At 40.2% G+C, this 12,400-nt stretch overlaps 1 protein-coding gene across 5 annotated transcripts in view; it reads left to right on the top strand.

Moving 5' to 3' along the window:
• Positions 1-7,537: 7,537 nt before the first annotated feature.
• Positions 7,538-12,400, top strand: part of LOC128696706 (ankyrin repeat domain-containing protein 13C) — a 42,857-nt gene continuing 37,994 nt past the window's right edge. For 2 of the 5 annotated variants that reach the window (XR_008408193.2, XM_053788076.2), the window contains exon 1: positions 7,797-8,065. Coding sequence is in view for 2 of the 5 variants with exons in the window: in XM_053788076.2 (XP_053644051.1) it covers positions 7,927-8,065 (139 nt within the window). In the remaining 3 variants the exon portion in view is untranslated. Of the gene's footprint in view, positions 7,589-7,796; positions 8,066-8,199; positions 8,220-11,927; positions 11,948-12,400 lie in introns of those variants that run through there. The other 3 variants (XM_070094550.1, XM_070094551.1, XM_053788077.2) reach the window with 3 other exon arrangements.

Below are 12,400 nucleotides of genomic sequence, written 5' to 3'. Positions count from 1 at the left end.
AACAGATGGGACATGCAACTATGACCACCCTAGAAAATGTCATGTCCATATGACAACAGGAAAATGCAAACTCCCTTCCTGTAAGCTTTTTCACCCTGAAATGTGTACCTCTTCAGTACAGGAAAGACTGTGCTATAACTTAAATTGCCAGGCATACCATCTAAAGGGGACAAAAAGATACAAAACATCCAGGCCATGGGAAAACCTGGGTAGCCACAGACACTCAAGAGGGAGAGGTTTTTTAGTGCCAGGAAGGAAAAAAAACTGGCAGGAAATGGCAGAAATCGTACACCAAATCCAGTCATTCCTGGAGTGGAACCACAGTCGATGGCCTCCACTCCAAACCAACAGATACAGATACTAATGCCGGAAAAAAAATCCCCCCCCAGTACCAACAATACCACCAGTCCGATAACATTCTTCTTTGCAAATATACAGGGTCTAAAGCCAGCAACAAACAACAAAATACCTTTCATCCGTGGACTGCTTGCAGAGGCAAAGGCAATGTTCGCGGCTTTCACTGAGACCCACATAAAGGATCACTTGGACAACGAAATATGGATCCCAGGTTACAACCTATACAGATGTGACAGAGTGAACAGGCAAAAGGGGGGGGTTGGCCTGTACATTGCAGAGTCACTTGTTTGCACAGAACTGCTTAATGCCTCAAATGACGTAGTGGAAGTTTTAGCAGTAAAGGTCGAGAACCAAAACCTAGTCATTGTGGTAGTCTACAAGCCTCCGGATGCAACTTCCCAGCAATTCCAGGAACAGCTGTTAAAAATTGACCACTGTCTGGAAAATCTTCCAGCTCCTGCACCCAACATCTTGCTCCTGGGGGATTTCAACTTAAGGCACCTAAAATGGAGGAATATAGCAAATAATATTGTTGCAGAAATAACACCAGGAGGCAGCTCTGATGAAAACTCACACTCACACGAGCTTTTAAATCTCTGCACAAAATTCAATTTAAACCAGCAAATAATAGAGCCTACTAGACTGGAGAATACACTAGACCTCATATTCACTAACAATGATGATCTGATAAGAAATGTCACCATATCAAAAACAATATACTCAGATCACAACATAATTGAGGTTCAGACATGTATGCGTGGAGCCCCAGACCGACAAAATGAGACTAGTCACGAGGGAGCATTCACCAAATTCAACTTCAATAACAAAAACATAAAGTGGGACCAAGTAAACCAAGTCCTAACCGATATAAGCTGGGAAGATATACTAAGCAACACAGACCCAAACTTATGCCTAGAACAGATTAACTCGGTGGCACTCGATGTATGCACAAGGCTTATTCCTCTAAGAAAAAGGAGGAGTAGATGTAAAATAGAAAGAGACAGGCGCTCCCTTTACAGGCGACGGAAAAGAATAACAGAGCGGCTAAAAGAGGTCAATATATCTGAAATGCGCAGGGAGACACTGGTCAGAGAAATAGCAAGCATCGAACTTAAGCTAAAAGAATCCTTTAGGAGTCAGGAATCGCGGGAAGAACTAAAAGCCATAAATGAAATCGAAAGAAACCCAAAGTATTTCTTCTCCTATGCCAAATCAAAATCGAGAACAACGTCCAGTATTGGGCCCCTACTTAAACAAGATGGGTCCTACACAGATGACAGCAAGGAAATGAGTGAGCTACTCAAGTCCCAATATGACTCAGTTTTTAGCAAGCCGCTAACCAGACTGAGAGTCGAAGATCAAAATGAATTTTTTATGAGAGAGCCACAAAATTTGATTAACACAAGCCTATCCGATGTTATCCTGACGCCAAATGACTTCGAACAGGCGATAAATGACATGCCCATGCACTCTGCCCCAGGGCCAGACTCATGGAACTCTGTGTTCATCAAGAACTGCAAGAAGCCCCTATCACGAGCCTTTTCCATCCTATGGAGAGGGAGCATGGACACGGGGGTCGTCCCACAGTTACTAAAAACAACAGACATAGCCCCACTCCACAAAGGGGGCAGTAAAGCAACAGCAAAGAACTACAGACCAATAGCACTAACATCCCATATCATAAAAATCTTTGAAAGGGTCCTAAGAAGCAAGATCACCACGCATCTAGAAACCCATCAGTTACACAACCCAGGGCAACATGGGTTTAGAACAGGTCGCTCCTGTCTGTCTCAACTATTGGACCACTACGACAAGGTCCTAAATGCACTAGAAGACAAAAAGAATGCAGATGTAATATATACAGACTTTGCAAAAGCCTTCGACAAGTGTGACCATGGCGTAATAGCGCACAAAATGCGTGCTAAAGGAATAACAGGAAAAGTCGGTCGATGGATCTATAATTTCCTCACTAACAGAACACAGAGAGTAGTCGTCAACAGAGTAAAGTCCGAGGCAGCTACGGTGAAAAGCTCTGTTCCACAAGGCACAGTACTCGCTCCCATCTTGTTCCTCATCCTTATATCCGACATAGACAAGGATGTCAGCCACAGCACCGTGTCTTCCTTTGCAGATGACACCCGAATCTGCATGACAGTGTCTTCCATTGCAGACACTGCAAAGCTCCAGGCAGACATCAACCAAATCTTTCAGTGGGCTGCAGAAAACAATATGAAGTTCAACGATGAGAAATTTCAATTACTCAGATATGGTAAACATGAGGAAATTAAATCGTCATCAGAGTACAAAACAAATTCTGGCCACAAAATAGAGCGAAACACCAACGTCAAAGACCTGGGAGTGATCATGTCGGAGGATCTCACCTTCAAGGACCATAACATTGTATCAATCGCATCTGCTAGAAAAATGACAGGATGGATAATGAGAACCTTCAAAACTAGGGAGGCCAAGCCCATGATGACACTCTTCAGGTCACTTGTTCTATCTAGGCTGGAATATTGCTGCACACTAACAGCACCTTTCAAGGCAGGTGAAATTGCCGACCTAGAAAATGTACAGAGAACTTTCACGGCACGCATAACGGAGATAAAACACCTCAATTATTGGGAGCGCTTGAGGTTCCTAAACCTGTATTCCCTGGAACGCAGGAGGGAGAGATACATGATTATATACACCTGGAAAATCCTAGAGGGACTAGTACCGAACTTGCACACGAAAATCACTCATTACGAAAGCAAAAGACTTGGCAGACGATGCACCATCCCCCCAATGAAAAGCAGGGGTGTCACTAGCACGTTAAGAGACCATACAATAAGTGTCAGGGGCCCGAGACTGTTCAACTGCCTCCCAGCACACATAAGGGGGATTACCAACAGACCCCTGGCAGTCTTCAAGCTGGCACTGGACAAGCACCTAAAGTCAGTTCCGGATCAGCCGGGCTGTAGCTCGTATGTTGGTTTGCGTGCAGCCAGCAGCAACAGCCTGGTTGATCAGGCTGTGATCCACCAGGAGGCCTGGTCTCAGACCGGGCCGCGGGGGCGTTGACCCCCGGAACTCTCTCCAGGTAAACTCCAGGTATGCAACAGTTAGACATCCTTATTTCGAAACGTTTCGCCTACACAGTAGGCTTCTTCAGAAGCCCACTGTGTAGGCGAAACGTTTTGAAATAGATACCTAAATGTTGCATGTCTTACCTAACAACCTGTTGGTATTTTATACCATTTTAATATTCAATATTAAAATACGCAAATAGCCAGCACATAGAAGAGAGGAGCTTACGACGACGTTTCGGTCAGACTTGGACCATTTACAGTCACACTGTAAATTTTGATATATAGGTTTGCTTCCTAACCCTGGTAAAAAAAAAAATTACCACGTTATTCTTGACATTGAACTTAAGACATTAGAACGGGGAAGCAGTGCAGTAGGCCTACTGAAAATTACCCAAGGTTTTAGCAATTTTGTATGCATGGCTGAGTACCCGTAATTCCTCGGATCAAAATCCCTTAAGTCATTCTCGTGTGGTTAATGCCACTGCATTCCAGTGTCTTCAGGGGATTTCTGCATCCATGGGAAAACGCCAAACCCACAGAGGTTATACAGAGCCCAAGACAATGGGAGGCATTCAAGTCCGATCCAAGGAAGCTCAGTTTAATATGTTTATTATGCACCCCATACCCATCCTGTGGGCGGTAGTCAAAAGATTACAGAGGTACATAATTGGTCCAGGGACTGGACTCCAAAGTTTTGATAGCTGAGCAAGTTACAAAGGTAATGAACTAGATCTGGTCATAATCATGACCAAGTTACAAAGGTAATGAGCTCCAGGTAGAGCTGGTCAAAATCATGACAAGTTTCAAAGGTAATGAATGATAAACACGTTATCACATGATTACAATCATAGACAAATTACAGAGTAATGAGCAGTTAACAAACATAGCAGGGAATTCATCCATTGCCCAAACAACAGATGTTGCTAGGTGCCTGTCTCTCCTCGGCAGACAGCCATTGCAAACAGCAGCAAGTTGCCCCGGGATCTGCTGCTTGCACGAGCACCATCGACCCTCCCCAAGAGGTCCAAGAAGCCAGTGGCTCCGTTAGCAGCCCGATGGAGAGCTGTCCTAGGGACATGGCAACGTCCTGGTGGACGCCAAGTTGACTGAAGATCCCAGGCCCTCGTGTGATCATGTATCTCTCCCTCCTGCGTTCCAGGGAATACAGGTTTAGAAACCTCAAGCGCTCCCAGTAATTGAGGTGTTTTATCTCCGTTATGCGCGCCGTGAAAGTTCTCTGTACATTTTCTAGGTCGGCAATTTCACCTGCCTTGAAAGGTGCTGTTAGAGTGCAGCAATATTCCAGCCTAGATAGAACAAGTGACCTGAAGAGTGTCATCATGGGCTTGGCCTCCCTAGTTTTGAAGGTTCTCATTATCCATCCTGTCATTTTTCTAGCAGATGCGATTGATACAATGTTATGGTCCTTGAAGGTGAGATCCTCCGACATAATCACTCCCAGGTCTTTGACGTTGGTGTTTCGCTCTATTTTGTGGCCAGAATTTGTTTTGTACTCTGATGAAGATTTAATTTCCTCATGTTTACCATATCTGAGTAATTGAAATTTCTCATCGTTGAACTTCATATTGTTTTCTGCAGCCCACTGAAAGATTTGGTTGATGTCCGCCTGGAGCCTTGCAGTGTCTGCAATGGAAGACACTGTCATGCAGATTCGGGTGTCATCTGCAAAGGAAGACACGGTGCTGTGGCTGACATCCTTGTCTATGTCGGATATGAGGATGAGGAACAAGATGGGAGCTAGTACTGTGCCTTGTGGAACAGAGCTTTTCACCGTAGCTGCCTCGGACTTTACTCTGTTGACGACTACTCTCTGTGTTCTGTTAGTTAGTGTGTGTGTGTGTGTGTGTGTGTGTTTATGTGTGTGTGTGTATGAATTTGTATGTGTGTGTGTGTGTGTGAGAGAGAGAGACTCAGCAATCAACATTTGCACCAATAACTCACTACAGTTGTGACCGGGTGTGGAAGTGTGAATTGCTCATTACTCTAAAATTTGTTCATGATTGCAGCCATGTATAAACGTAAGTAACCATTCTTACAGTATTCATTACCTTTGTAACTTGTGAGTTCATTACCTTTGTAACTTGTGAGTTCATTACCTTGTACCTAGTTCAGCCATCAAAACTTTGGAGCCCGGTCCCTGGACTCATTGTGTACCTCTGTAATCTGTAAATACCTTTGTAACTTGTCATGATTGTGACTAGACCTACCTGGAGTTCATTACCTTTGTAAATTGTGAGTTCATTACCTTTGTAAATTCATTACCTCTGTAACTTGCTCAGCTATCAAAACTTTGAGGCCCAGTCCCTGGACCAATTATGTACCTCTGTAATCTTTTGACTACCGCCCACAGGATGGGTATGGGGTGCATAATAAACATATTAAACTAACTAACTAACGTGTGCACGGATGTTGAAGCTTGAGGAACTGAGTACACACTGCCTGTGGCACACCTGACAGCTGCCTCGCGGTCGAACTCCACGATGCTGTCCCTGTAGTGGAAGTTCCTGTGAGCCCGGCACTCCCTGCAGTGCCATCGCTGACATCGTGGGTTAGGGGAGAAGTACCCTCTATAGATGGGGTGGCGCTGGGAGTTGGGTGGGTGAGGCGGGGGAGACGGGCAGGGGCAAAGGGAAGCACATTTCCAATTCTACAGAGCACGAGCCCTGCACCGGCATGGAGCAGCCTTCAGGTAGGAAGAGGGAGGGGGGCGAACAAGCTGGCCATTTGCAAAAGTAAAATTTCTCCTTAAAAAAACAGGTAGCCACGCCTCATAAGCACTTGTGTAGCATAGCAACAAAACAACAATACCTTAAAAAACAATAATAACCTTAAAATAAACCGTAGTTACGGGAGGAATATGGGGGAAGTGGAGCACAACGTATGGACAGTGCAGATGTAGTGACTCAAATGTCTCCTGTCACCTCCACTTCCCGCCACAACTCATTTTCTGTAGCGAGTTTTCCCGCCAGATAACTAAATTCCCTCAATATTTTTCCTCAATATTTTCACCCATCTCATGATTTTATAATTAACTAATCAGCGTGAATAAAGTCTACATATGTTTAGTTATCCGCCACAACATAATTAGTGAATATTATCATTCAATGAACTTCTTTTGAGGGGTCTTATGTGTAAATGTTTACCCCAGGAATTTGCCGCCAAAATAATCTTTCTTTATTAATTTCCCGCCTGTACAAAAATGAGCTTCTCTGCTTCTTCACTTGTTTGACTACTTCCTTATATTCCTTATTTATCTGTTTGCTTGATTAACTTATCTGCTTAATTACTTACCTCTTTGCTGTTTTACTTACCTGCCTGTACATTTACTTACCTGCATGCTTACCTGCTTAATTATTTACTTCTCTGCTTATGTACCTGCTTACTTTCTTATTTGCTTACATGCTTGCTTATTTATTTAACTGCTTATTTATTGATCTGGTTATATATCTGCTTGCTTATTTACTAGTTTGTTTACTTACCTGCTTGCTTTCCATTTACCTGCTTATTTACTTACCTACTTGTTTATTTACCTGCTTCTTTATTACTTACATATTACTTGCCAGCTTATTTACTTACCTGCTTATTTACTTACCTGCTTATTTACTTACCTGCTTATTTGCTTACCCGCTTATTTACTTACCTGCTTATTTACTTACCTGCTTATTTGCTTACCTGCTTATTTACTTACCTGCCTATTTATTGACCTGCTTTTTAATTATCTGCTTATTTACTTACCTGTTTATATATTTACTTGCTCATTTTCTAGCATATGATAAGTATATTTAACTTCTTGCTTGCTTACCTCCTCATCTTCTTATTTACCTGCTTCCTTTCTCACTTATGTTGACATAGAATAATAATAAATTTGGGCAGGTATTATTATCAAAAACATTTTCAGTATATGAAAAAAATGAAAGTCAAAATTTGGGCTCATGAAATTGCATTTTTAATAGCCGTGAAATAGAGTATTATTTTATTTTCTATTCAGCAATGGGAGCTGTTAATTTGCTGGTTATTTGGGTGAGAGATTGATGGTGTATAGTTTGTGTGAAATACATATGTGTTCATGTGTCTATTCCTGGATGTGTCCACTAATATTTGTTTATTCCGGAATGTGTATGTGTCCTAGGATGGAATGTGTATGTATTATGCTATGTATTATGCTAGGATTCTTTCAGCTAATTGGTTAGAGACTTATTTTTTATCAAGTATGCTTGTGAAGGTCATTAAGTAAGTGATTTAGCCCTTGTCAGTTTTAATTCAGTATAAAAATATTACATCCTTAAATATCTATCAGATTCGTTTACTGGTGTCAAAAATGTGTTGTTAGTATGCTGAATTCTCTTTCCAGCATTCTCAAATATCTATCAATTTTCTACGGAAATTTTGAAAAATATACAAAAAATATTGAAAAAAAATTATGTAATATTTGTGTGTATTTTATTAGAATAAGAATAAATGTGTGAATAATGCTCGCATGACTCAAGTGTGTGAATATGTAAACATGGCCGACGACAATAATTCCTACGAATTACATGAAAGTGTCTTTAATGGGGATATAAGAAGAGTGTCCGCTCTTATACGAACTTACGATGTTGCCAAGAAGGATAAGCATGGTAAGAGAGGGACTAAATCACTATGAGTGACCTGGAAAATAGTCAATTAGAGCCATGTGTCGGTGGCATTTTCCTAGAGTGTCGGGGAAGCATACACTTGTGTGTGTGTTTTGAGGTGTATCAGTGGGATGGCCGGGTGTTTGTAAGTAACTAAGTAAGTTTATTTACGCACAGGTACGCATAAGTACATCTACACAAATTTAGATGACTGTAATTATCATACATAGGTACATGTGTAAATTACCTAGGATAACCCAAAAAGTTAGACGAAGTGACTTATTTCCATTAGGGTCCTTGTCACAGGTGTTTGAAGCAATGTTGAATAACCCTTGTGGGTTGAGCGCTTTTTTTGTGCATGACGAAACAGCCATTCTCAGTTGTACACCTAATATAAAGCACATGAATAAGAATGTAAAATTCTGATCAGAAATGGATATAGTGAATAGCTATATTGGCGAAATTCATTGTCATTTAAATTAGTGTTATAATAAATATATCATAATTACAAGTACAAACATATTGTGCCTTACATCAGTGATAGTACCAGAAATATTTATTTTGAATAACACGCTCAACAAAAGTTTTTTTAAGAATAATTGATAGAGACTACTGTCAGCCTGACAACCCCTAATTTAATAATTGTGCTTTTTAAACCATGTATTTCCTGTATATAACAAAAACCTCATTTACTAACTCCATTCGACTCATTGAAACATCTGCAGTCTAATCTAGAGCACTTTTAAACAGTCATAAGAACATAAGAAAGGAGGCACACTGCAGGAGGCCTGTTGGCCCATACTAGGCAGGTCCTTTACAATTCATCCCACTAACAAAACATTTGCCCAACCCAATTTTCAATGCCACCCAAGAAATAAGCTCTGATGTGAAAGTCCCACTCAAATCCAACCCCTCCCACTCATGTACTTATCCAACCTAAATTTGAAACTACCCAAAGTCCCAGCCTCAATAACCCAACTAGGTAGACTGTTCCACTCATCAACTACCCTATTTCCAAACCAATACTTTCCTATGTCCTTTCTAAATCTAAACTTATCTAATTTAAATTCATTACTGCGGGTTCTCTCTTGGAGAGACATCCTCAAGACCTTATTAATATCCCCTTTATTAATACCTATCTTCCACTTATACACTTCGATCAGGTCTCCCCTCATTCTTTGTCTAACAAGTGAATGTAACTTAAGAGTCTTCAATCTTTCTTCATAAGGAAGATTTCTAATGCTATGTATTAATTTAGTCATCCTACGCTGAATGTTTTCTAACGAATTTATGTCCATTCTGTAATATGGAGACCAGAACTGAGCTGCATAATCTAGGTGAGGCCTTACTAATGATGTATAAAGCTGCAGTATGACCTCTGGACTTCTGTTGCATACACTTCCTGATATAAATCCCAGTAATCTATTTGCCTTATTACGTACGCTTAGGCATTGCTGTCTTGGTTTAAGGTTGCTGCTCACCATAACCCCCAAGTCCTTTTCGCAATCTGTATGGCAAAGTTCTACATCATTTAACTTATAAGTACTAGGGTTATGGGCACTCCCGAGCTTCAGAACCTTGCATTTATCTACATTGAACTGCATCTGCCACTTTTCTGACCAAGAATAGAGTTTGTTTAAATCCTCCTGAAGTTCCATAACATCTACGTTTGAGTCAATTATCCTACCTATCTTTGTGTCATCGGCGAATTTGCTCATATCACTAGTAATTCCCTCATCAAGATCATTGATATATATTATAAACAACAACGGGCCCAAGACTGATCCCTGTGGAATGCCACTTGTTACAGATCCCCACTCGGATTTAACCCCATTTATGGACACACTCTGCTTCCTGTCAGTGAGCCATGACTCGATCCACGAGAGCACTTTTCCCCCAGTGCCATGAGCTGCCACTTTCTTTAACAGTCTATGGTGTGGAACTCTATCAAAAGCCTTAATAAAATCTAAGTAAATAATATCAGATTCTTTATCGTGGTCAACAGCCTCAAAAGCTTTACTGAAGAAAGTTAATAAATTAGTTAGACAAGACCGGCCTCTTGTGAATCCATGCTGAGTATCATTAATCAAGCTATGCTTATCGAGATGACTTCTTATAATCTCAGCTATAATTGACTCTAGTAACTTGCCTACAATTGAGGTCAGGCTTATTGGGCGGTAATTTGACGGTAACGACTTGTCCCCTGTTTTAAAAATAGGAATTACATTAGCCATCTTCCACATATCAGACACTACACCTGTTTGAAGAGATAAATTAAAAATATTAGTTAATGGTTCACAGAGTTCCATTTTGCATTCCTTAAGAACCCTTGAAAAAACCTCATCAGGACCCGGCGACTTATTTTGCTTCAGTCTGTCTGTCTGCTTCACAACCATTTCACTAGTGACTGTGATGTTACATAATTTATCCTCTTCTAGCCCACTATAAAAATTAATTACTGGAATATTGTTAGTGTCTTCCTGTGTAAAAACTGAGAGAAAATAATTATTAAAAATCGAGCACATTTCATTCTCTTTGTCAGTAAGGTGCCCATAGTTATTTTTAAGGGGACCTATCTTATCTCTAACTTTTGTTCTATAGACTGGAAAAAACTTTTTGGGTTAGTTTTAGAATCCCTGGCAACTTTAATTTCATAGTCCCTTTTAGCTTTTCTTATCCCCTTTTTAATGTCCCTCTTAATGTCAATATACTGATTCATAAGATGACCCTCGCCTCTTTTGATACGCCTATAGATTCCTTTCTTATGCCCTAGTAGATATTTGAGCCTATTATTCATCCATTTTGGGTCATTTCTATTTGATCTAATTTCTTTATATGGGATAAACGTTCTTTGAGCAGCATGTATAGTGTTCAGAAAACTGTCATATTGATAGCTCACTTCGTTACCCCAGTCAACAGATGATAAGTGTTCTCTAAGCCCATCGTAATCTGCTAAGCGAAAATCTGGGACTGTTACTGAGTTATCGCTACTATCGTACTTCCATTCAATGCTAAATGTAATTGATTTGTGGTCGCTAGCACCCAGTTCCTCTGAAATTTGTAAATTTGTAAATTATTAACAAGGGATTCATTGTTTGCCATTAACAAGGGATTCATTATAACCCCTCAACATTCAGATATAATCACTTAGGAAACAACTATTAACTTGCTTCCCTCATCACCAACCTCTCATGGGAGGTTCCTTGACACAGGTGAGGGGCTTTTGAATCAAGAAATTTAAATTGTCCTTTATTTCTTTGGATCAAACTCAATTGCATCCCAAGTGCTGTATGACCCCTATAAGTTTAGCACTTTCCCACAATATAATAATAATCCTCATCACCAACATTTCAATGTAAAAACTTAATAAGAGCAAAGAAAATTTAGTTGGACTACAAAATCTCACTCTCTTTATCTCTGATTCTTATCTCTTATTTTGTGAGGATAATGGAACAGCCAAAAGTATTAGCTAGGAAAACTAGCTAAATATTCAAGCATGAACACAAGGGCAAGGAACTTCAGCAAATTCTTCAGCTTCTACAATACACATTTACCTCAAATTTAGCATCTTGCATGCAAAAGCCAGGTCGCCATCTGAAGAAGACCCTGGCCAGAAATACCAGTGAACCTACATGAATGAATTACATGCAAAGTTTTTTTTCCTTTCCTTTCCTTTTTTTTTTTTTTTTTTAAATTTTGGTTGAAGAGTTCTTTTAACTGGAGAATATATCTTTTTATGTGTGTGTTTGGAATTTACGTTAATCAAACATTAAAACTTCTAATAAATTCCTCCTGTGACCTTTACTTTCAAGTTCATCACTACCTGCTGTTTGATGCTTGCTGTTGCCAGTTAAAATTTTAAGGCTTGAGGGCCCTCCAAATTCAGTTAAGTCTAATTTGAAATTCTGCAAGAATTATTTCAGTAACACTTAGAAAGTGATGAGAAGGTGAATGGACATAATATATATAGCTCTCAGTACTTTCAATAGATCCAGAAATAATTCCTGCAGAACAGCATATAATTTGACGCAGGGTGGGAGAGCAAGCACAATTAGAGAAAACTTTTTCATCATCCTAAGCAGTCTGACTAATTGGCAGTAATTCCACGATTAGCACAGAAAGATTCAATCCACCATCTCTCCTTGCATTAAATGCCCCCTCCTGAGTTTAGCACTTTATGAAATACAATAGAATACTTCAAATATTTATTATAGAAATATGAGACTAAAGGTATAAATTTTGAAGAAATTGGACAAGTTTCTGCAGGATGTACCTCTCAAGGGTGGTACCGTGATGCTGCAGAGGGGCTCTTTATCCAAGGCATTGAACTAGTTCTCC

Source organism: Cherax quadricarinatus, chromosome 46 (assembly GCF_038502225.1).
Source record: "Cherax quadricarinatus isolate ZL_2023a chromosome 46, ASM3850222v1, whole genome shotgun sequence".
Lineage (NCBI taxonomy): Eukaryota > Metazoa > Arthropoda > Malacostraca > Decapoda > Parastacidae > Cherax > Cherax quadricarinatus.
The sequence above is the reverse complement of the archived record's forward strand: the minus strand, read 5'-3'. Positions and strand labels throughout refer to the sequence as shown.